This window comes from Lissotriton vulgaris, chromosome 4_1 (genome assembly GCF_964263255.1).
Source record: "Lissotriton vulgaris chromosome 4_1, aLisVul1.2, whole genome shotgun sequence".
In the NCBI taxonomy this organism is placed as follows: domain Eukaryota; kingdom Metazoa; phylum Chordata; class Amphibia; order Caudata; family Salamandridae; genus Lissotriton; species Lissotriton vulgaris.
This window is the reverse complement of record NC_141691.1, coordinates 113,473,374-113,499,025: the sequence shown is the minus strand read 5'-3', so window position 1 is coordinate 113,499,025 and position 25,652 is coordinate 113,473,374. Positions and strand designations below refer to the sequence as shown.

The following is a 25,652-nucleotide window of genomic DNA, read 5'->3' as shown; positions in this document are numbered from 1 at the left end:
CTACTCGAAGGCCAGCCTACCCTGACTACCCTGTAGCCCCTTATTCCCTCCCCTAGTGAACATTAGCGATACTGTGTGTATATATCGACATGAAGCTTGCCATGCCAAACCTAAACTAGATACATTTTTGGGAAAAGAATGGTACCAAAGAAATTACCAAAACAAAAAGCAGCTTTTCGTTGGAAATGCTGACCAAACCATAACTAGAGTCACTATCAGATATATTGAGCTTACCAAAAACTACAATCAGAAAGTGTGAATGTTTGCCAGACTCCTCATGCAACCGATGTAATATTCTAATTTGTTCTGACACTTTTCTGTAAACTGCTCTTACATCAATTGGATATGGAAAAAGTAATAAATAAACAAAATACACATGGCCTGCTTTAATTCTTTTATAGAAAATATTAGTTGTTTACAGTCGAGATGCTTTACTTTTAATGGGACATTGCCAGATACAATTTTGATCAATATCTGTTTTATAATCAGAACAGTATGCCAACACTTCTTAGAATTCAGCAGTGCATTTAATGAAAGAGTCATTTCCAACAGGAAGTAGATATATTTATACTAAGTGCAACATTTAAGACTTAGAGCTGGGGCACCTATGAGATTTCCAACAGCGGGGACTCAGCTAGTTATACTTTCAGAAACCTAAGGCCCATCTGCCACATGGCCACCACATTATGATTGGTCACCCCATGGATATTATTCCTGCCAAGGCACATCTTGCAAGGCATGGTGGCAATAAAAGGATAATATCTTCGTTATTATCATTTTATTTTTCTTTGCTATGGTGCTGGGATAGGGCGGGGCGAAGCTGTTGTCGGAGCCTGGGAGGAGTGGTTTATGCACACTCTAAGTGTGCATGACGGTTTGGTCGGCTGTCTAGACCCAGCCAGACAGTCATGCGCAGTTTGCAAGTTCCCCACCAGGCTGCAACACTCAGCCTGGCGGGGAACATGCACAGGCTTCCTGTCCCCGTCTGAGCACTGAACCACAGTGGCCAGATCAGTCACAACGCTGCATTGCAGTGGTGTGATTGGCTTAGGGGAGCCTGTGTGCTTCTGGGACTCATTAGCAATGACAGAGGAGAGGCGGAGACAGCGGCAAGAAGCGAAGTACTTTTTATAAAATGTTTATTTCCCCCATCACTCCCATGCTTCCCGACCCCCGTTCCCTGCCAGCCGCCACTGCAAGGTGGACAAACCTGAAACAAATTATAGATAAGCCTACCTGCAAGGAGAACACTCCCTGCTTAGGAAGACCATTGATTGTTCTGTGTCACAGAAACCGCTTTTGGGGGCTGTTTCTAACAGACTAAAGCACCCAGCTGCAAGGACCTGGTGGTGCACGTGGCAATGAATTTTTGTCAAAAGTGATGCAGTTGCAAGAGCACACCTGTGGATAGGCAAGGTTGGTCGGCACTCTTCTGCCCAACCAGGCTCCTGGACCTTGCGCTGTGGTATAAGTATCATGATCACTAGTGCTTGTTCTTCAACCCTGTAGAGACAAAGCACCCCCTCTCTACCAGAGGCCTTTCGAAACATGCATGGATCAGATGTTCTAAAACAATTATGTGCGCCCTCTTTTTTGTTTGTTCGGAATTGTTGAAAAGTACATTCGAGGGTCCATGGCTGTGTTTATACAGAGAAGGAAAGCTGAAGAAGTTTCTGGCCACAGGGAAAGAGGATTTCTTACATCTCTCCACCTCAGCCAAGCATGGCTGGAACACTTTGCTTAGACTTTCCTGAGTGCTGGATGCAGACGACATTCAATATTAAATCCCATTAACCCGAAGTCTTGGCTGCAAAGGACCTATGAAAACCCTGATGCGTTTCACCTGAACTGCAGAGTCATTTGAGTGAATTGCATCAGCTCTTTGAAAAGGCAAAACGTCTTTCTAGCTGGGCCCAAAAGGTGATTTGCACATTGGAGGATTAAGGTGGGCTTTTCATCGGCCTTCTTTGCCTGCAGTCTTCATCTTTCACTCAGCAGCTTCTCGTATTCATTTTCCCAGTGAGCCTGGGCTCCCTGACAGTCACTTGTGGGCATCTGGTCATCTCTGGTCACCACCGGTTGGTAATCGTTCTGCTTCCTGGGTGTGGGCATGTCACTGCTCGGGCAGCTGCTGTTCCCAAAGTCATTGATCGGGTTGATGTTCATCTGGCAGACGTTCACTATTGGGGCATTTTGGTTGGCGCGGGCATTTAGCTCGCTCATGCTGGAATGAAATGGAGAGAGGGTCAGTAGGGTTTGGCATGGATTGTTTTATATCTACATTTTAAATTTAGCACATTTAGAAAACATGATGTCGCAAACAAAACTGCTATCACAACATTCTGCCCAAGGAAGAGCTTCTAAAATATATGAGACAAAAAGTACACTTTTATTTATGTGGAGGCTTGATATGCACCAAAGTGAAATCGGTTATATCAACTTCATGTGCTTCTCAGAATCAGTGCTCAAGAAAAGAGGCTGCAGAAACATTAGGAAAGGATAGGTCATGCCTGAGTTAACAACTCACACAACTGGATGACTCTGGATTATATATATTCCTCAGAGGATATTGAGGATCTGCCTTCCGTACAATGCACTGTTTTGCAGGAGGTGCTCGTTGCGTGCCTGCCTTTGGACAGCCCGTGTTACCCAAGTGGATGCCCAAATTGTATCTTTCGATGGAAGAAAGGATGGGGTAGGCATCCGTGTCAAATCTGAGTCCAGGGTGAGTGACAGTGCCTGCAGTCAGATAACCGGTGTGCTTCTGCAGGGGAGGGCCTGTGGTATGTAAGGAAGAAGGGCTCTGGAAAGGTCTGGGGACGGTATTTAGACTGCCCTCTGAACCTTGACCCTGTCACTATGATATAGGGTACCAGAGAGAAAGAAGACCTCACACATGGAGGACCAGAGGCCAAGGGTCCCTTCTGGAGATCCGACAAGACCACTGGGGACTCGAGGTATGGATGATCCGGTGCTGTGTCACATATGAAAGAGGGGGAGCAGATTAGCCCCAAACCACCCATCAGTAGACATCTCCTTTCATGGTTCAGTGATGTGAGCTGGTGAAAGAGCACTTCCCTGCTTGTGACTCAGGCCATTGTTCAGGGGGATTTCAAATGGGAAATGAGGATGAGACATTCTTGCTGATTCAATATTTTATCCTACATGGGGTAGTAAACACCCACATGGTTAGACAGCTGTAAACACCCGCACTTTGCTGGAAGGAGTGCAGTTACAAGAAATGGCAGCTTCCAACAGTGATATGTGATTTATAGATGCAGACATGGTGTAGGAAATATGCCACGCTGGCCTAAATGTAATGTGCTCTTTAATTTTAAGTGTTGATTGGCAAATGTGCTCCAAATGTGGAGACCGGCATGTGGCCCCAGGGTTTGCTGAAGGCCCACCTCCACACCTCACCTCACAATATCTCCCATTTAGCAATTCTTGCCAATTTATTAAAAATTCATCTGCCAGTATGGCAGATGTAGTTTCCTCAAAAGTAAGAGCTGAGCATGTCGCCATGTGGTCGTGACCCGCTTGGCGTTCTTTTGCATTTTCGGAAACGAACTCTTGTGAGCTTGTTTCTGAACAGCAACATAACAATGGGCTTGATGTGCAAATGCGCAGGGTGCTTTCTCTTTGTACTTGGGGAGCATTGCCTGTTTTCCCTGCTCAGGCTCACGTTCACCGTGGTCCACCATTCTTGTAAAATATGCCTGACCTAATGGACCAGATTATCCAATGATTTTAAAGGGGATAGCCCCCTGACCTTGTTTGCAGTGGCAGGCGATAATTAGAGCAAAGAGGCCACACACACCCATTCATATCATGCCATCACAAATACAGATACATTCATACACATATGCATGCACCAAATATGAAATACAAACATTACATTCTGAAGTGTCTTGTCTCTGGTGGGAAGCCTCTGAGGTTCCAGGAAGGTTGGGACTGCTGCCTCCTAAGGTCAGCCAATGAGAGGAGGCGTCAGATCCTAACTCGTCACAAAGCGGGATGGGCCACGTCAGAGTCGCGGACCCCACCCCACTCTGAAACAACGTGTCAGTGAAAAACACTCGGTCACTGGCCACTTCAGGGCTTAAACTTGAAGCCCCCATGTCTAAGGCCATCAATGAAGCTACCTTTTGTCACAGGGGTGAGGGCCTTGAGTTGCTTTTCCAGGATGAAGAGGTCATGGCCACAGGAGCTGTGAAATCTTCAGCTCAGGCAGATAGGCGTCTGTACATTTAGCGCATGTCTAGCACCCAATGGACTGACCTGAATATAAAGAGTGTATGTCAGGCTGACTTTTCCTCTCAGCCTGATGGACACTCTTTATGCCAAGAAAAAGGGGGTTGGTATGACCCTTCACCCTTAAGTACAGGACACTGCTGCTTGTGTGACCGCCTGAATCTATGGCTGGGGCTCAACTAGCACGCCGTCAGTAACTGGCTAACTTCGTAATGGGGCAGGGAACCTCGATTTTGAAAAAAGTAAGGTGGGGTATTTGTATTCGTATTCGGACTGCAATTCCTCCAACCAAATGAGTGTAAAAGTGTCTTTTTATGAAATGCCTCATTCAGTACTGTTGATAACGCATAATATAATTTATATTCGAGAAGAAAATATCCTTAATAGCCATAGGTGAAATCATCTGTGTATCACTTACGTTGGAATTTCATAGATGCCAACTGCAAAAAAAGCAAAAGAGTAAAATTGTTAAGAAGTAAACTGCAAAATAAAGTGAATAGTATACAGAGACTGAACATTACAGCATTTAGAGAATCCTTCAATTAGGAGCAGGTGCTCAAAGGTCTACTGAGGTGCTGCTCTATGCATCTGTACTGTTAACACCTGCTATGCTTTTTGACTTTCAAACTCACTGTGGTCCCTTCCGCACACCAAGCCCTTTTCAAATTTGATACTACTCTTTAGGTATTCCTTAATTTGAGGTGGTTGGTGTTGAAATCCGAATTTTTGCAGATCTCAGGCTCACCAAATACCATTATTTAAGAGTACTTGTGGAGCAGCAAATTTGTTGGAAGGGTTGGTGGACGTTTGTGTGAACCAAATATACAACCCTTAAGGTTATTCAGGAGAAAAGATTGATATGCTAGAGTACAGATGGTTTACATTTAAATTCAGAGGTAGAAGTGTATGTGCAAAATTGTATGTAGCCAAGAAAGATCCACCAGTTGGGCTGACCAAGGTAAATTGTGTATCATTTTGGATCCCAACAGGAGCAACCAAGTTAAAGTTGAGGATGAGGGAGTGAATGTAGACAAATCTTTGTTGCAACAACTTCCAAATGTGTTCAGTGCCACTTTAGGAAACCTGAAAATGTTTCAAACAATTAATTGTTCACAAAGACAATGCTGAACATGAAGTAAATAAAGTTAGGTACATCCCTATCATGCTAAGAGAGGAGGTATCAGCTGCATTGAATAAGATAGTTTCTATTGGGGTTATCAAGCCTATCAAATGTCTGAATGGATTTCTCCATTAGCTGTGGCACATTGCGACAACAGTAAGATCAACCTGTGTGTGGATTTATGCCATCTCAACAATAATATCGTTATTGACCGCTTTCCATTACCAAAGAAGAATGAGATGGTGTGTAGTTTAAAGGTTGCTAAATTATTTTCCACTATTTATTTGTCGGCTGCCTACCACGTGATATCCCTAAAACCTGATTCAATTAAATATATTGCTTTCATCACACCAATTGAGTGTTTCCAATTTAGAAGGATGTCTTTCGGTTTGGCATTTGTGGCCGCTGTCTTTTAGAGCCTAATGTTCAATGGGCCTTATTTATGAAGGCCTTGCGCCTCCGGTGTGTCACTTTTAACATGGGAAAAAGTGACGCACCGGTGGCGCAAGGTTTTCATAAATGAGGCCCAATGTCTTTAGCAAAGAACCTGGAATTTGATTTTTCTAGTATGATAGTCTTGTATTTAGAGAAGACAACTGTTCACAGTGCCAGGTTAAGGAAAATCATGGACATTCTAAGTAACTATTGTCTCATTGTAGAACTTACAAAATGTAAATTTGCTGAACAGAAGGTGTCCTATTTGAGCCATGAGAACACGGTGTAAGATGTTAAACCTAAGGCTTCTTTAGTCAGTGTTATCAAAGATGCTCCAGCTCTGAGTTGTAAGAATGAGTTAAGTTCCTTTTTCGTTTAAAGTTTATTCCACATTTCGCAGCAAGGAGTTTTCACATGAGGCAATTATTAGAAAATAGAAATAAACTGAAATTTGAGTAGTCTTACCATTTGCAAAGAGGACTTCCAGCTGATCAATTCGACCATCGACAAGGTGCAAGCTTTGGAGTGTTTTGAACATAATTTAGACAGCTGTTTCACTAATGATGCCAGTGGGAAGGGCATTGGAGCTGTTTTTATCTCAGAGAGACAGGATGGAAAGGAGTTGGTTATTTCTTTCGCCTCCCAGGCATTGACCCCAATAGAGGAAAAATACCCAGCAAATGAGAGGGAAGCATTTGCATTTGTGTGGGCTTTAGACCATGTTAGAGCTTTTGTATGGGGCAAACCTGTCACGATAATGTACGATCATAAACCTTTATTTAAACCTCTTACTACAGAATGAACTGTTGGTGCATCTGCAAGAATTGCCAGGTTGTCCATGCGCATGCAAGATTACATCCATAAAGTAGTGTACTTACCTGGCAAGGACAATGTTTTAACTGATTGTCTATCCAGGTTGCCTACAAAACTGGAGGAGTGTGAAGATGATGCATGGAAAAATGTTCAAGTTGCATTTGTGCATGGTAAGGGTGATTATGCTGTGAGCATCGAGGAATGGTTAGCGGAGTGTGGAAGGGATGAAGTACTTAAACAAGTCAAGGAGTGCATTCAGTTTAATTCGACTAACAAAATAAATAATTGATTTTGCACTCACTTTTTTGGGAGGTCAGGTCGCAGCTGACCGTGGACAATGATACTATCTTAAGAGGGGAAATGGTTGTATCTCCTTTTGGTTTATGTAAATATATCATCCAATTATATCACGAGGGGCATTTTGGAATTGTAAGGACAAAGACTATGGTGAGAGATTTGTTTTGGTGGCCAGGGGTGGATGCTGAGATTGAGGGGTTCGTGAGAAATTGTAAGGGTTGTGCTGTTGCTGATAAAACCCTACAAACATTGCCACCACCAAATTCGGAGGGTTGCCTCCTTAAATATCCATGGGATTCTGTCACCATTGACCTGTTTGGTCCAGTTGCTCTGGCTCAAAGGCACGTTATAGTGCTTCTGGATCTGTTTTCAAGGTGGCTGTAGTAAAAAGCTAGTTGAGAAAATTGACACATCCTAGATGTTGGAATTTATGGATGAGGTTTTTTTTCAGAAGGTTTGCCTAATTATGTGTTTAGTGACAACAGGGTACAATTCCAATCAAATGCAGCCAAGAATTATTTCAAGAAGACGGGAGTAGTACGTAGAACCACTTCCTTGTAGAATACCAGTATAAATGGTGCTGTTGAGAGCTTCAACCGAGTTGTCAAAGGAGTCATCCAATCTGCTTGTGTCAGGACTGGGGGCCTGGGTATGCCCCTCACCAGGCTGTGCATTGCAGCCTGGTTAAGAACATGCACAGTGCAAATGACAGTTTGCCCGCCCCAGACAGCTGGTAAAGCAGTTATGTGCACTTGATGAGTGCCTACCACTCCTCCCCTGCTCTTTAGGGAACGCATCCCAGTCCCGCCTGCCCCTGGAGATCTGCTAGAGAAAAATAAAATGATAATAACCTGGCGTTATTATAATTTTGCCTTTCTTGTGGGATGATGCTCCTCCGCCTTAGCGGAGGAGCTGGCACGGTTAATAGAATGGATTTAGATGTGCAATTGCATAAGGCTGTTTGGGCATACAGAGTACCAAAATATTATGCTACCCGATTATCTCCTTTTTTGATCATGAGAGGGCGCAATCCCAGGTCAAAATATAATCCAGGTTGGTTTCATGATACTGAAGTCCAATTTTGGAGTCAGTTCGATGTTGGTGGAAAAGCAGTCTAAAATAAAAGAGTGTTATGATGAGAAACACGGAGTGAAGCTGGTCAGCATTGCTGTAGGTGACTGGATCAATGTAAAGAAGCTGTACAAGGTCAAGAAGGGAGATAGTCAATATTATGAGCCATGGGTGGTAGTGGAGGTTCTCCGTAATGTTGTTAGGGTAAGGAGTGAAAAAGTTTGGAATTAAAGACAAGTTGCACTAGGTTCCAGTGAGTCATTGAAAGAGTTTCCTACGTCTAGTTTTGTGGAGGATTTTCAGTGGTTGGAATCAGATTTTAGTCTGGATGGAAAGGGGAGATGATAGCACTATTGTGGATAGTACTGAGCTGGAAGTTGTGATGGAAGTGAGGAAGCTGTGGATGATCAGAGCAATTAGGAGGTTTCTGTGGACGGAAGTGAGGAAGTATTGGATGGTCAAAATAGTCAGGAAGTTTCTATGGATGAATGTGGAGACGATGTGAGGAGTGAAATACTGAGAACAAGGTGGCCTCCTAAATGGCTGGAAGATTATGTGTGTAAAGGTGTAGATGCTCATGGTTCTAAATGATTATTTACAATTATATATTGTTTCTGGTAGTTTTTTGTTATCAGAAACCCTTGTGTATATCTTTTGTTTTCTTAAGTTTCCTTTTACCTTGTTATTCTAATGAAAAGAGGGGGATGTGTTATGTTTCTTCTGTGTTGTGGGGCTGCTAGGCAATGGTATAAGCGTGATGTTCTAGCTCTAGAATGTGGTTATTAAGGGTCGGAAGATTACAGCCGGACATCGTGTTGTGTAGACGTGATTACTGGTGGGTCCAGAAAATAAACCTGTGTACTTGGATCGGTCTCCTGTTGTATGTATACAATACACCCATTCATAGCAAATATTTGTGATTTAGGCCCACTGTTTTTCAGTGCAGAACCCTTAGGGCCTAATTTACAACAATTTGATGCAGAGGGTGTTGAAGCAACTGGCGGTGATGGTGTTGAGTTTGGTGGTTTTCAAACTGCCAATTCAACTTGGCAAAATAAACCTTTTGCCATGCCTAAACCTTCCTTTAATACATATAGGTCACCTCTAGGGAAAGCACTAAACAGCACATTAGTATATCTGTATGTATGTATGTATGTATAAAATATTTTATTACGCGCTCTGCTACTACAGAGTATCCTGGCGCGATATGTGAGCTTAAACAGGGCCAAACCAGAAGGAGAAAGAAAAAGAAGCAACTAGATACTGAGATTAAAAAGATGGGTTTTTAACCCCTTCTTAAATTCTGTCAGTGTGGCTGAAGCTCGCAGAGAGAGCGGCAGGGCATTCCACGACCGAGCTGCTTGGACAGAAATAGACTGACCACCCAATCTCGCATATCTGACTTTAGGCGTAGACATCAGAAGGAGATTAGCTGATCGGAGTGCACGGCGAGGAATATAGAAAGTGAACCTCTTGTGCAAGTATTGTGGTCCTTGTTGGTGCAAGGCACGAAAGGCCAGGACCAGTGATTTAAACACAATACGATGGGCCACTGGAAGCCAGTGGAGCTTTCGAAGATGGGCAGATGCGCTAGTTCTTCTCGGGAGGTGAAATAAAAGTCGAACCGCAGCGTTCTGAATGATCTGCATTCGATTGATAAGATATTTAGGGAGACCGCTAAAGAGGGCGTTGGCGTAATCTAGCCTTGATAAGATCAGAGCACGCAGAACCGTCTCTTTTGCTTCCCTATGAAGCAGTGGGAGGAACCTTTTTAGTGACTTAAGGGTCAGGAAACAGGTCGCCGTAAGTTTTTTTAGATGCACTTCAAACCTAAGATCCTGTCCAAACCAGACCCCCAAGTTTTTGGCCAGGCCTCTGAGAGAGCTGGGACAGGCAAAATCAGGCGGCCAAATAAGATCCTTAAAATTGGCCGGGAAGTTGCCATAAAACAGCAGCTCTGTCTTGTCCTCGTTACATTTGAGTTGGGCTGAAAGGAGCCACCGAAAGACATTGGATAGACAAGAGCAGACGACACTGGCATCTAAACAATTCTTAGGCCAGGTAAACAGCAGCTGTGTGTCGTCGGCATACGCCATTATTTTGGCTCCCCACTGCTCAGCCAGATGGATCAACGGAGTCATATAAACGTTGAATAACAGAGGGCTCAACGTCGACCCCTGAGGGACCCCTGTGCTGAGCTTCTTGGGAGACGAGGCGTAAGGAGGTATCCATACTTGCTGCGTCCGCTCCGACAGAAATGAGGACAGCCAGGCCAGAACCGCGCCTGACAGTCCCACCTCTGCTAGCCGATTCAGCAGCAGAGCATGGGGTACCGTATCAAAGGCGGCAGATAGGTCCAGCAAAACCAGGACCGCTCTGCCGCCTCCGTCAAGGCACTCCCTAATAGCCTCTGAGACTTCCACCAGGGCCGTCTCAGTGCTAAAAGCCGCCCTGAAACCCGATTGAGCCGGGTGAAGGGCTTTAGAGGACTCAATAAAATTATTCAGTTGTCTGAAGACAACCTTTTCACAGACCTTCGCCAATGCCGGGAGCAGTGATATCGGACGATAACTGGATGTGGCTAGAGGGTCCAAGCCAGGTTTCTTTAGCAGGGGAAGTAATTTCGCCTGTTTCCAACAGATGGGCACAGAGGCAGAGGCCAGAGACAGATTAACAACCTGAGTGGCCTCCTGATATACCAAGCTCGCCGCTCCTCCCAGAACCCTGGCGGGGCACGGATCAGAGGGTGAACCCGACTTTAAAGACTCCAGGATGGCCAACACGTCCGCTTGCAGAGCTGGCTCGAAGATGGAAAATTGACTGATGGGTTGCTTCCCACCAAAGCTGGCAAAGGGTGACAAGGGCTGAAGAAGACCACAGGAATTTTGGAGCTCTTCTTGGATTTTAGCGATTTTATTGTCGAAAAAACAAGACAGTTCCTCGCACCAGAGATCAGAAGCCGGAAGAACTGGGGAGGCAGCACTGGGAGAGAGGAAACTCTGAACAATGGCAAAGACTTCTTTGCCATTGTTGTCCGCCTTCTCTATCCTTTCTGAGAAGTACCTACTTTTAGCAGCCTTAATTTCGGCATAGTAAACCTTCTGCGCCCTCCGCAGATCGCTCTTCAGGTCAGGGCGGAATTCAAGGCGCCAGGCTCGCTCCAGTTTTTTACAGCCGGATTTGAGTTCCCTGAGAGTGTGGGAGAACCAGGGTTTAGAGGGCGAAGACCTGACCCGTTTACTACCACCTCTATTGGTGGGCACGACGGCGCTTTGTTTAACCCAGGCATTGAATAAATCCACAGCAGACTCTAGGTTAGACGGCAAAATTGGCCGATTAGCCAAAAGAGACTCTGAAAAAGTGGTTACATTTATTCGCTGGGCGTGAGCTTGTGGGGCAGGCAGATCACTCGGCCCTTTAGAACTTAAGGGCCATGTGAACAGAAGCAAGGCATGGTCCGACCAGGTAACCCTCATAGGGGGTAACATAGTGATCTCGAAGTTAGAGCAAACCAGATCCAACCAGTGACCAGCCTTATGGGTGGGGAAGTTCACCCATTGTGTCAGGTATCTAAAATGTTGGTCATGTACTTTTAAGTTTTACCTTTCTGGGAAGTAAAAAACTCTTAAATTAATTTTCACAAATGCAATTCCTATCTCTTACAGGATAATATTGGGTTACCTTATTACATTTAATAAGTGATAACTTTTGATTAGGAGCAGATGGGAATATCAAGTTTGGTCTCTTAGGAATTGCAATTTGAAACCCTATGTAAAGGTAAAGTAAGATTTTAAGTCACAATTCTGAAAATTGCACTTTCAGAAAGGTGATTCACTAATAGAAAATCTCACTTTTCTTGACACTCATTGACCGACTCATACCATTCAGTCAATATAGCTTCTAATATGAAGGTTAGACATTTCTTGCCAATTGGTATGCATATGTTATCAATAAACAACAATGGTTTAATAGTAATATATACATGCCAATTGGCAAGAAAGGTCTATGCTTCATATTGGAATCTATATTAAATGGATGGTATGAGTCAGTAAATGAGTGTCAAGAAAAGGGAGGTTTTCTATTAGTGAATCCACTCCGGAATCTTCTCCCACTTCAAAAAGGGGCACGGGTATAAAAATAGAACCTTCAGACCGACTCTTCAGTTCACTTCTGGACCTGTGCAAGGGCTCTCAGAAGACTGCCCTGCTGTCTGTGGTCTGCTTTGCCAAGAGGACTGCACTGTGCTGCTTCCTGAAACCTACCTTGTGCCCTCACAAGACTGCCCTGATGCTTGAGACCTGCTATTCTACTGGCACCTAGGACTACCAGAGTTACTCCAAGAGCTAGTTGGCTGGCCTTTTGATCAAAGCCTCAGAAACATAAAAGGCTCCAGCCATCTTGAACCTGCACATGGACCCAGTCTGAGTGAGTCCTGGTCCTCCAAGTGGTGCCCCTCCTGTCTTGGACTCTTGGAAGTGGAGTTAAAGGTGCTGTCACAATCTAACTGAAGGTTCCACCAAATCTCACACAAAGCATCACAAAACAATGCTGCGTAGCTGCAAATAAAGGGCACAAGGTAAAATATTCAGCATGCCAAACTTGGTCATGTGCCTGGTCTGTGATCCATCACGTTCGGTCAAAACTTGTGACCTTGTCCCAGTTTAACATGTTATGTTATGTTATGATATATAGTATTTGTAAAGTGCAACTTTCACTCCGAGGAGCATCATGGTGCTGAGCAAGTTGCAAGCAGACAGGATGGCTGAGACTAGGAAAAGACATTTTAGATAAGTGCTTTACATAGCGCACCAGGTGTGGTAAAAATCCACATTTTCAGAGCTTTCTTAAAGAGGGTTTCTGTTTGGATGAAACATAGGTGGTTAAGCAGGTGGTTCCAGGCTTCTGTACCTAGAACTGCAATTGATTTCCCCCTTTTGAGATGTATCTGAAAACAGGGGGTTTTAGTAGATTAGCATACGAAGATCTGAGGGTTCGGCATGGCAGATAGCATGTAAACCTAGGCGGTAGATAGTGTGGGCCTGAGGAATGAAAGATTCGGAAGGTAATTATGAGGATCTTGAACAGGATTCTTTTATGAATAGGTAGCCAATGCAAAGCCTTTAGTGCAGCGGGTGCTGATGAGTGTTTGGGCCATTATAAGACTAGTCGGGCTGCAGCGTGCTGTAGCTTGTGAAGGACCAACTTATTGGCTCCTGCATGAAGGCCGCTGCAATAGTCCAATCTGGAAGCAAGTAAGGCAACTGCCACTGCCTCTCTTGCCATACAAGGAAGTAAGTCAAAGAACTTTTTAAGTGACTTTATTAGATGGATCCAGCTACTGCTAGGGATTGATGGTGAAAGGATAGTGCTGAGTCAAATTTGTTCTGGCTACTGTTACTGTATTAGGGGGAGGTGGCCTATCATTAGGCAGAGGTGGCCTATCAGAAGCTAGGGGAAAAGATGTTCTCTTTCCCTAGTGGCATAATGTCTGTTTTTTCGGAGTTGAATTTTAAGTGGTTAGTTTTCATCCAGAGGAAGACAGCTGTAAGACATTGTCAGAGATTTTCTTCCGCCAGAGTGATATTTTTATCTAAAACTAAGATTAGCTGTGTTTCGTCCATATAGGAGATAGTCACGATGTTAAAAGATGATATCAAACTAATCAGAGGGGATATATAGACATTAACGAGTGCAGAACTGAGGATAGACCCTTGTGGTACCCTGGAAAGCAGAAAAGAGGTTTTTCTGCTGACTGATAGTTTCCAAGAGTGATAACTTGTCTTCTGTTTTGTAGAAGTGATTTAAACGAGGTCAGGGCAAGATGAGAAATACCACATGACACGAGACGGTCCAGGAGGATGACATGAGAAACTGTGTCAATAGTGGCTGATCGATCTAATAAGACCAGCACTGCATTTTCCCCTGGTCTAAGGCGGCTTGCAGGAATTAAGTGGTGTTCAAGAGGGCAGATTCTATGAAGTGTTGAGGCCTGAAACCCACTTGATTTGGGTGTAGGATGTTGGCTCCTTCCAGATAGGTCATTGGCCACCGCACACTACGAACATGCCTCCACGACGCCGGGATCCAAGAGAAGGCCCTGGACTGGACCACCTCCTTCCTCTCCGGCAGAACAGAAAGCGGCCACCACCCCCCCTTCCGCCCTGAAGCGACCAGATCATCTGAGGCGTACCCCAGGGCTCCTCCCTCAGCCCAACGCTGTTCAACATCTACATGGAACCGCTCGCCCATGTTGCCCAACTGCACAACTGCACAACCTCAACATCATCTCCTACGCCAATGACACCCAGCTGATCCTCTCACGCACCAAAGATCCCCTGACTGCCAAAACCAACCTCCATGAAGAAATGAAGGCCATCGCCGAATGGATGAGAAACAGCCGACTGAAGCTGAACTCAGACAAGACGGAGGTCCTCATCATCGGATCCACACCCTCGGCCTAGGACGACTCCTGGTGGCCGACCGCACTAGGAACTGCTCCAACGCCCACCGACCACGCATGCAACCTAGGGGTCATCCTCGACTCGACCCTCTCCATGACGAAGCAGGTCAACCCGGTCTCTTCCTCCTGCTTCAACACCCTCCACATGCTCCGCTGGATCTACAAGTGGATCCCCACCAAAACGAGACGGATGGTCACCAAGGACCTCTTCAGCAGCAGACTGGACTACGTAAACGCCCTCTACGCAGGAGCCTCGACCCAACTCCTGAAACGGGTCAAACGTATCCAGAACGCCTCTACACGCCTGATCCTGGACGTCCTTCACCACAGCCACATCACATGCCACCTGAGAGACCTGCACTGGCTCCCCGTCAACAAGAGGATAACCTTCAAGCTCCTCACCCACGCACACAAGGCACTCCACAATACCAGTCCAGCATACCTCAACAGCCGACTCAGCTTCTACACCCCCACCCGCCAGCTCTGCTCCGCTGACCACGCCCTTGCCACTGTCACCCGTATCCGAAAAGTGACCGCCGGCGGCAGATCATTCTTCCACCTCACCGCCAAGACATGGAACACCCTCCCCATCCACCTACGGCAGACCCAAGACCTACTGAACTTCAGAAGACTCCTCAAGACCTGGCTTTTTGAACAGTAGCAGCATTCCCCCTCCCCTCAGCGCCTTGAGATCCTCACGGGTAAGTAGTGCGCTTTACAAATGATTGATTGATTGATTGATTAGTTGAGAGTTTACTAGTTTTTCGGTAATCTTATGGAAGTAGAGAGATGGGTCTGAGATTGGTAAGGGCGGAGGGATCTGCAAGAAGTTTCTTTTGGAGGGGCTTGATGGCGGCAAGTTTCCATTCGTTGGGAACTTCAGCTCATAGTAGAGAGGCATTTATTATATTATTAATAACTGGGTTGACAGTAGCCATAATGGCGTGTAAAATTAAAGGGGGACAGGGGTCAACAGGAGAGCCTGATTTCACTGAGAGAATAGCCTGACGGGATTGTTAAACACCAATAACTTGGAAAGCTCTAAGTGATGGTCTATTAATATCTATATCTGGTTCAGTGGGTGGAGTAACATGCGGAACAGAGGGAGCACGAAAATCTTGTTGTAGTGACTGAACCTATTGATCAAAGTAGTCAGCTATGTGATCGCAAAGGGATTGTGATGGGGACATTTCTTGTTTCAGGGATGTGGGATTGGTAAAAGAGTTAACTATCTTAAAGATAGTTTTTTGATATGCCTTGGCCAGTTTAAGCATTTCAGTGAAATAAGATTTCTTAGCAACATTAATTTGTTGATGGTTGGGTTTAAGGGCAGTTTTAAATCTGATTAGGTCTTCCTGTTTATATTTTAGTCGCCATCTGTGTTCCAAGGTCCTGCAGTGACTGTGTAATTCTTGCAGGTTATGGGTGTACCATCGGGCGGAAGGTTTTTAGACAATCGGTTGTTTGTTGGGGCAGGAGGGGCTTAATGGTCCCTCAAGGTGGTCATCCATTGAGTGAAGCGTTGGTTGTCTACAGCTGGCTCTCCTGACAGCACAGGCTTACAAATTGTGGCTTCAAGTTACCGTAAATAATTGCTAGCTCTCTTCCTCTTTCTTCCGGCCTTTCCTGTGTCTGAATGAGCTAGACAGGGGGTTGTGCACAGACGATGTCTGGGTTGCACCAAGCTTTAATCTAGGTTTCTGCTATAAAGAGGCATCTAGGCTATAATCTAGAATGAATGAATGAATTCTCAGATGCTTTGGACATTTTTACATAATGAGCAGGCATTTATGAGGCCTCCTCGTAAGTGGGTGGCATTAGGGTTATTTCCCAAACGTGTATTTTGTGGAGTACTAAAAACTATTTCGTAATTTTTACAACAGATGGGGCCCTTCCATTTGGTAACATCAAGGAGGTTTTTATAAGTGTGGGGATTGCTGTTAAAAGCCAGAAGAGCATCTTTAGAGAAACATCTGCCTAAAGAAAATTGGCAAGTATTTCTCTAGATCGCATTCCAGACGAGGACGGGTGCAGACAGGCTTGCCTTTGGCGTGCCAGTGGCGCGCCCGCTGCTTGCATCTACTACGCGTTGGTGCATCCTCCCCTTAAGTTGGTGGAGGCAGAGGGACTCGGGGGAAGACTATAGCGTGTCCCATTTAAAAATGGCCACTGTGAAAAGGCAAACCAGAAGTGGGAAAGGTCAAAGGACATTCCTCCCTCTATTCAATCAGCCTGGTAGCTGAGGTGGACCGGGGAGAGAAGCAGGAGGAAGACAGAGAAAACCGGGACTGGGCGAGTGAAAAAGAAGGCAGCAAGTGGTAGGTGTATAAAATCCTACAGATAAAAACAATTTATGCAAAAGAGACGATAGTTAAAATTGTTAAAATAACAGGATAAATAGCAGCCTAAACTGAAATTAACACTGAGTGCTGGCAGAGATTCCCTCCAAAGCAGTCTGGCGCTGAGTACCTGTATGCAACAATTAGCCTAACCACATACTCTCAGTTGACACTTAGCGCCTTTTGGTGCTAATTTATCTAAATATTTAAAATTACATATATCCATTTCTACTGATTGGACTTTTGTTGTTTTGGTGTCAAATTATTAATTACATTTTATACATTTTTCTTAAATAGTATTGTATTTTCCTTGTGTTGTGTTGTATAGTATTGTCTCATACGTTACTCAAGTCACTCAACACTTAGGAGGAAAAAGTATGTCAAAATGCACTCACCTACAAAAGGATCAGGCTCGTGTGAAACCATGTCATGCTGGTAATTCATTAATGCTTTGTACATAAGAGCATATCCTGCATAGCATTCTCCCCTGAGTGACTTAACATGTGCCAAATAATGGCACTTCCAATTAGACTTGCGTACAAAAGCATTGTGTAAGTACCAATGACCAAGCAAAAGCTTGACAGAATATTTTTCATAGCTTTCGTGAGACATATGGGAACGGGGTAGAGGGAAGACCCCTGGGCAGATTTGTACATGACGTGTCATGATCTGGATAAAAAAGAAGGAAGAAGCACAGACTGGTTTCGCTCAGTAAAAAATAAACAAACCAGACCAGGGTCAGACCCATAGGCCGACTAATGATGTATTAAGTCAGTATGATAGACTGTGTTGAAGGCCGCGAAAAGATCTAGCAAGATTAGGACCACAGGGTGCCCTACACCTAGACACATTCTGGGGATTATCTAAAACTGAGACCAATGCAGCCTCAGCATCCATCCCAGGCTGAAAGATGCACTGTCCAGCAAGTTTTGTCCCACGAGATGATCAGTAAGTCAAAAGAACAAGCACCTTTTTCCAATCTCAGTACAAGCAGAAAGGAAGGAAGTTGGTCTATAATTAGTCTCTATGTTGATATCCAGGGAGGGGTTCCTTAATATCTTAATAACCCCTTCCTTCCACCTTTGGGGCACAGTCACAGCATTTGATTTGATTTGATTTGATTTGTAGTTTTGTAAAGCGCTCGTATGCCCTTGGGCGTCTTAGCGCTGGGGAAAGAGACCTTGTCCTGATGACGCGGGAGCTGGATTTAGCGGAGGTTGAAGAGCCATGTCTTTACTGATTTTCTAAATGACATCAGGGAGGTACTATTTTTGATAGCAAGGGGAAGACGATTCCAGTCTTTAGCAGCATGCAGTATAAAACTTCTGCCTCCCCATCTTGCCTGTTTGAACCTGGGATCTTGTATCAGCTTAGCCTAGCTTGATCTTAGTTCTCTTGAGGGGTTATATGGCTTTAGGTGGATTCTGAGGAACAAGGGTCCCTTGTCCTGGAGTGCCTTATATGTTAAATGTAGAAAGGGGGTCCCCGCAAGGAGAACGTGTTTTAAAAGAAAACACAGTAACACAATTATAAGATAATTAAGGATAAGTACAGACAAAAATTCAGAATTATTCTTGTATGATTGTTGTCATTTATTTAACAACACTACTTATGACTCAGTGAAGCATTTTACAATCACTTTCGAAAAATTAAGAAGCCCCAAGGGGGGGAGAGGGAAAGGGAAGGAAGTCGTGCTCAAAAGCGGTGAAAAAGTTAAGAAAAATACACAGAATCAAACAAACAGTAAATATTTACAAACTTCCAGACAGGAATAGGAATTATTCCGAAAACCAAAAGCCTACACAAATTGTGGCAAATATTGAAAATAAAGTTCAAGTGGGGACATTCTACGGTCACGTCTATGGTTTAGTATAATCCAGGGGATGTGCCGGAAGTCCAATTGGGAAATTCGTCGACGTTTCGACCCCTATATGTAGGCTAAGTTAAGTCCTTTGCCGGGGTCTTCATCAGGACAATTGCAGTAAGGGAGGGGCGAGGTGGGGCCGTTCTATCTGTAAGATTAAAAAACCAGTATCACAAAGTTGAAAATAACTGGATGAGCAGTCAAAGTCCTGCAAACCATAATGGTAGATTACTCAAGGCTAAGTCAACCATGGAAACCGGGCCGCTAGGGCCTCAGGTCTTGCGGAAAAAGAAGTGGAGTACGCAATTAATCATACTCTAGCTCGATGGAGTGGATCATGATAAGCGAGGACAAACAATAACCAACAAGGAGTTTAAAAACACATGAGGTGGTATATACTCTATAAGGTGGAAACTCACATTAGGGTAGAGAAGAATCACCGCAGGGGGGAGTCCAAATGTGGTCCTGGTGGAACTAAATTCTCCAAGAGACTGTCAACTATGAATTGAACCACAATTGTTCATTACTGCAAGATTATAGAAGCACGTAAGATTAAGTTTAGTGATGAAACGTTAGCCCAAAAGTCATACCATTAATCATGCAATCCTTGTGTCATAGGGATATATCAACGAGGTCTATCACGTATGTGGGCACTGTAGTGATCTACTTCCCGGTCTGGCTGGCTATTGCGAGGTATCGCCAACTCTAAATGAAAAGAGTACATCAGAGTTCGAGATCCGCTATCAGGACATAGAGACAATCAGAGTTCAGATGTCAAATATCATAGCATTTCTAATAAGCCCATGCGTCATACCTCAAATGGTGCCGACCTGGTGTATATGTCCGCTGGGTTTAGGTGAAGTTAGTTTAGAACAGGTCACGTGTGTGGACGCTGTAACATAATGAACGATATTTTAGAGGTGACCAAATCAAGAGAGGGAGACCGTTCTCTGACGCATGCAACTCGTGCACATACCTCATTAAATGCGTCCACGCAAGAATGGTGGAGGGGAGACAAATCACGGCGGCTCAAAATGATACTGCCTGGCTGTCACAAGTGAATCCTGGCGGGGGAAACAGATCGTGTTAAGAAATCGTGTTCCCGTTCTAACAAGGACCAATTAAATGCTGAATGGTGAAAAAGGTTCTAAGAAGCATGCAACTCGCACAAATACCTTATTAAATACATCCACGCAGGTATGGTGGAAGGGAGACAAATCCCGGCGGCTTAAAGCGATACTGACCAGCCGTCATGAGTGAATCCTGGCAGGGGAAACAGATCGTAATAAGAAGTCGTGTTCCCGTTTTAACAAAGGCCAATTGAGTGGGGAATTGCACAAGGAAAATGCACTTACGTGCAGCGTGTAGAGCGAGGCTTGTTATATGTTAGACATAGAGATTTGAACCTTATTCGTTTTGCCAGGGGGAGCCAATGTAATGTATCTAGATGGTGTGATATGTGTTCTGTTCTAGGGATGTCTAGGATTAGGCGTGCTGCCGAGTTCTGCAGGCGTTGTAGTTTGTTTAAGTACTGTGCCTGCATCCCAGCGTATAATGCGTTCCCGTAGTCGAGTCTTGACAAGGCTAAGGTGGTCATTACGGTTTTGCGGGAATCCAGAGGAATGTACGGCATTAGTTTCCTAATCATTTTTAGGATGAACCACATTGTAGATCCAGTTTGTTGGTTTGAGCATCAAAGGTAAGCCTGTTATCTAGCATGATGCCTAAGTTTTTGACTTTCGTTACGGGTGACGGACAGTTTCCCAAATCCGCCGGCCACCAATCTGGTGACCAAATTTCTGCATTTGTTCCTAGCAGCATGACCTCACTCTTGTCCCCATTCAGTTTCAAGCAATTCTGCTCCATCCACTGGCTGACCTGTGTCATGCAGCTTTGAAACTTGTCTGCGGTATTAGAGCTGTCATTTTTGATTGACACAACAATTTGTGTGTCGTCCGCGTATGACACTGGTAGGAATCCTGCTGCCCTAATAATTCCAGCCAATGGTGCTACATATAGATTAAAAAGCGTAGGGCTTAATGATGATCCCTGTGGAACCCCACAGGGTGAATTGAAGGGTTTAGATCTTATACCTCCAAGTTCTACCGTGATGGTTCTACTGTCTAGGAAAGATGCCAGTAAATTTAGTGCATCCTTGTGTGCTCCTGCTGATGCTAGTCGGTACAGGAGCGTGCTGTGGTTAAGCGTGTCGAAGGCCGCCGAGAGATCTAATAAAATCAAGGCAGCCTTCCCCCCGGCGTCCAGCACGCCCCTGAGTTCTTCCACCGCCATCAGCAGGGCTGTCTCAGTACCATGCCCCTCACGGAAACCGTACTGGGACGGGTCTAGGATGTCTGCCTCGGTGATAAACTGGGCAAGTTGTTTGTTCAAGAGTTTTTCGACTACCTTGGCACAAAAGGGAATCCTGACTATTGGCCTGTAGTTTCCCGGTTCTTCTGGGTCTAGGTTAGTTTTTTTTAACAGCGGTAAGACTGATGTTAATTTCCAGAGGTCGGGGTAGGTACCTGAGTTCACTATGTGTCCCAGAAGTTCTATCAATTTCTCGCTGAGCAGTTCAGGGAAGAGGTGGAAAATTTTTGGTGGACAAGAATCTGAACATGCCCCGGAATTAGTACTCAATTACTTGATGGACCTGTTCTCTCTCAGGAATGTAGAACTTGAATGGTGGAGGTTTAGGTGTTTTTGTGGGGATCGAGTTTTCGTTTTGGTTTATTTTGTCTAGGGCGGGGGTCTGCGGATTAGTTGCATTAAAGGATTCATAGACCCTAGTCACTTTGTCGACAAAGAACTGGCCCAGCGTATTGCAGAACTCCATACTGGCTGGCAGGTTCTTCTTTACGTTTATTTTGGATAATTTTTTTACCGTGGAGAATAGTTCTCGGATAGAGTATTTTGCCTCCTCTATTTTTACGGTGAAATACTGACTTTTAGCTGTAAATATCATTTTTTTATAGATGTTCAGGGCGATTTTATATTCAGTTTTACTATCTGGATCATAGCTTAATCTCCATGTCCTTTCTAGTTTTCTGCAAACTCGTTTCTGGGTCCTTAGAGTTTCTGAGAACCAGGGTTGGGACGGTTGTTTTTTTCTGAATGTAGCTTTTTTCAGTGGTGCAGCTATTTTTACTGCTGCTGATATCCATTCTGATATTTGATCAGTTGCTTTGTTACTATCTAGGTCCAAAGTAGGAACGTGAGTTACAAGATGTCCTCGTAGTTTGGAAGTATCTAATTTTGACCAATCCAAGTAAGAGGTAGGTTTATGATTTTGGGAGGTCTTTGTTTCCTCTATATGATCCAAAATTATAGAGAAAATTATGACTTTGTGGTCTAACCATGGGACGGGGAGACAGTCTATGACTTTAATGTCTTTGTTAGATGAGAATATGCCGTCTAGGGTATGACCTGCTTTGTGCGTGTCTTGATGCACTAGTTGTACGAGGGCCATATTGTTCATTGCTTCGGTCAGCTTTGCTGTCCCTGGATCGTCATTCTTTTCCAGGTGGAAATTAAAATCCCCCAAAACCGTGAAGTCAGGATATTGTACACTGGTTTCTAAAAAGGGGTTTAGTGTGGCCGGCAAATTGGTTTTAGCTTTTGGTTGTCTATAAATTAATAGGCCGTTGTAGTTATGCGTTAATTTGATATTGAAGAACAATGTTTCGCAGTCAGGTGTGCTACCTAATTCGCAGCCCTTCATCTGAAGTTCATTTCTAGCAATGATCGCTAGTCCCCCCCTCGTTTCTTTTTTCTCTCTGCTCTGGTTATTGTATACCCTTCCGGGATTTCTAATAGCAGGTCTATGTCCGAAGCTTTGTCAGCCCAGGTCTCAGTAATAAAAATTACACCCAGCATTTTATCCTCAATGAGGTCTGCTGTTTCTGAGTTGTGTTTCACAAGTGATCGGGCGTTGATAAGTCCTGCCCTGAAGGATTTTATTTCAGGAGTGTTAATATGGATACTTGGCGTCATGCTTCTACAGCATGTGAATTCAAACTTAAGTTGACAGTTTGCGCATTCTTTAGTTTCTGCTAGCGGAGATATAGGGCTACAGCAGAATTTAGGTCTTAGAAGGAGTAGCTCATCCGCAGAGTAGATTGTTCTCCTTCTATGGGGGTTAATTTTGCCAGGGGTTGTGGCCTTGGCCCGGAACCGGCGTGGACGGGCGCAGACGGGCTTGCCTTTGGCGCCCCGCCGGTGCGCTCGCTGCGCGGTCTTGCTATGCACATAATATATAGTGAGACACGATGTCAGGGGGTGTGTCTCGCTCAGCCCGGTCCGCCCTCCACTCAAACAGCCTCAGCTGCGGTGGACCGGGGTCGGAGGGGAGGCGTGCGGCGCAGGTAAGGGTAGTGTGGCTATTAATCAGCTCACCAGTAAAGTGCAGCAGTCTAAAAACAATTTATTACACAAGCGTTTTAAAATCCAGTTAAAACACGAACACCACAGGGTACAGCTCGCACCAGCGCGGACTTCCGTCTATTTCTCTCGCGCCTGGGGGAGTTACTGGCCTTAAGTAGTGGTTTTCGAGGCTTGTCAGGGGGTGTGTCTCGCTCAGCCCGGTCCTCCCTCCACTCAAACAGCCTCAGCTGCGGTGGACCGGGGTCGGAGGGGAGGCGTGCGGCGTGCGGCGCAGGTAAGGGTAGTGTGGCTATTAATCAGCTCACCAGTAAAGTGCAGCAGTCTAAAAACAATTTATTACACAGGCGTTTTAAAATCCAGTTAAAACACGAACACCACAGGGTACAGCTCGCACCAGCGCGGACTTCCGTCTATTTCAGCTGGCACCTTGAATTCAGGTTCCATAACAAAGGCTGAGCCCTTTGATTCCAGATGAGAGGGAAATACCCTTCTCAAACTTCATGTTTAGTTACCAGAATAATCTCACTATCTGATTCAATGTGACAAGATTAGATTCTAATACTATTTGTTGGAAAGTGGTTTAGTAGTAGTGATAAGTAGGGACCTACCACTAGTAATAAGGCCACACACACAGTAAAAGTTCCAGTTAAGGTCGCTATAAATATATTCATTTCTCAACCTTTGGTAGCTGGCAATGAGCAGGCAGGCTTAACATAGGAGACAGGAGTGAAAAGCACAATAACACACAATAAAGTTCCAACACCAATTTATCAAAATAGGAAATATTTGTATCTTTAAAATGATGCCAAAAATATCCAATGTAGGGAACAGGAGATATGAATTTTTAAAGAATAAACACTTTCCAGTGTTTCAAAACTAAAAGCACCAACTTGAGACATCTGTCTTGCTTGACCGGGACAAAGTCAAAGTTTAAGGCTGACCAAAAGAGAGCAAAGGTTGGATACACTAAGCGAGAGGCCTCAGTCAAATTTTAATCTTTGTACTTAGACATTTTTCTGGAATATTTTCCCACAACATTTAGCAAGGCTCCTCATCAGACTGTCAGTCAGTCAGTGAGGCTTTATTTTGATAAGACATATCTTTAAAAGCATTACATAGTACATCAACTTAAAAACCACAACATATAAAATGCTTCAGCAGATCAGTTTAAAAAAATATATGTATCATTAAAAATACATTAGGAAGGTCTAAATAAAATGACCATAATTAAACAATTTCATTAAGCCTTTTGGATCTGATTGACCATGCCCATCTTAAAAATTTTGATAAGCCACACACGTACAAGGGCCGAGGGTCGGACATCAAAATTCGCAATGCGACAATATGATGTCTGGTGCATACGTCCCTACATACTGGTTTTAACCACCTAGTTCTCGGGGATTTATATTCCGGGCATTCAAATAAAAGGTGGGCAACGGACTCTACCCTAGGCGTACAAAATAAACAGAAGGGTGAGGTTTGAGACGGAATTTTCCAGCGTGCAGTCAATTCACCCACTGGAAGCATGCCTACCTTAAACTTAAAATACAGAGCCCGATCTGTGGGTTTTGAAATCATATCAAGATAGGGTTCCCGCAAAGGCACGTCCTTGACCCTAAAAAACTCAGTGGTTGCTCTACTTTGTTTGGGGTCTGAACTTTTTATACTGGATACCCAACTCCAATAGATGTTCTTAAGGACAGCTTTAGGGGGAGCAGATCTAGATGCCCAAGCATCCCCGAGCCCCAATTCGCCAAGTAAGAATTTAACGTCTTTAAGCCACCTAATTTTGGACCATCCAGGCGTTGACAATACTTCCAACAACCCATCCGCATAGTTGGCTAGTTCGGGGACTCTCCATAGGCGGGACCAAAGTAGTAAAGGGCGGAGTTGTGCCTGATCTTTGATTGAACAGCACCCCGTATCAAGTAGCAAAGGTAGCGTCGGGGTACTCTGAGGGAGGGCCATCAAATCCTTCAAAAATGTATTCGCGGATCTGGATAGCTGATCAATATTAAGGGTTCCCCAGAGTTCTGCCCCATAGAGGGCTGCGCTAACTCCTCTTGCATAATATATATCTAACACAGGGGCAATAGGTTTGAATGAGGAAGAGCGCTGCTCCTTAAGTAATACCCCACTACCCTTTTGTGGCTTAACAGCATCTTCTGGAGGTGAGGGTTCCACTGCATGGTGTCAGATAAGCGGATACCTAGGTAATCATATTCCGCAACTCTTTCCAGAGGCACAAGATTCAGGACAGGTGGGCGTCCAGGTTTTTTGGGGGGGTTCATCACCAGATATTTTGTTTTGTCAGTATTAATTATAAGCCCCCTACAGGTGCAGAATGACTGGAAACTATCCAGAAGAAAGATACATATCACCAGTAAACCCACAGGGGACTTAGAGATGAGGAGGGTATCATCCGCCAATAGGAGAGTTGGTATTCGCATGCCCGCCAGGGAGGGTGCGTCAGCTGGATTTTTCAAAAGATGCTCCACCACTCCGTTCAGATAAAGTGAAAACAGAGTGGGGGCAAGGACGCATCCCTGGCGGACGCTCCTATTCACTGGAATTCTAGCTGTCTTCTGTCCCTGGGTACCCCACCTCACCTGAGCA

At 44.6% G+C, this 25,652-nt stretch overlaps 1 protein-coding gene across 2 annotated transcripts in view; it reads right to left on the bottom strand.

Moving 5' to 3' along the window:
- Positions 1-381: 381 nt before the first annotated feature.
- LOC147718438 (V-set and immunoglobulin domain-containing protein 4-like) overlaps positions 382-25,652 on the bottom strand; it is a 156,447-nt gene continuing 131,176 nt past the window's right edge. For both annotated transcript variants that reach the window (XM_086918352.1, XM_086918353.1), the window contains 2 exons: positions 4,673-4,694; positions 382-2,224 (listed from right to left, as the gene is read on the bottom strand). In XM_086918352.1, coding sequence (XP_086774478.1) covers positions 1,981-2,224; positions 4,673-4,694 — 266 coding nt within the window. In that variant the 3' untranslated portion in view covers positions 382-1,980. The remainder of the gene's footprint in view (positions 2,225-4,672; positions 4,695-25,652) is intronic.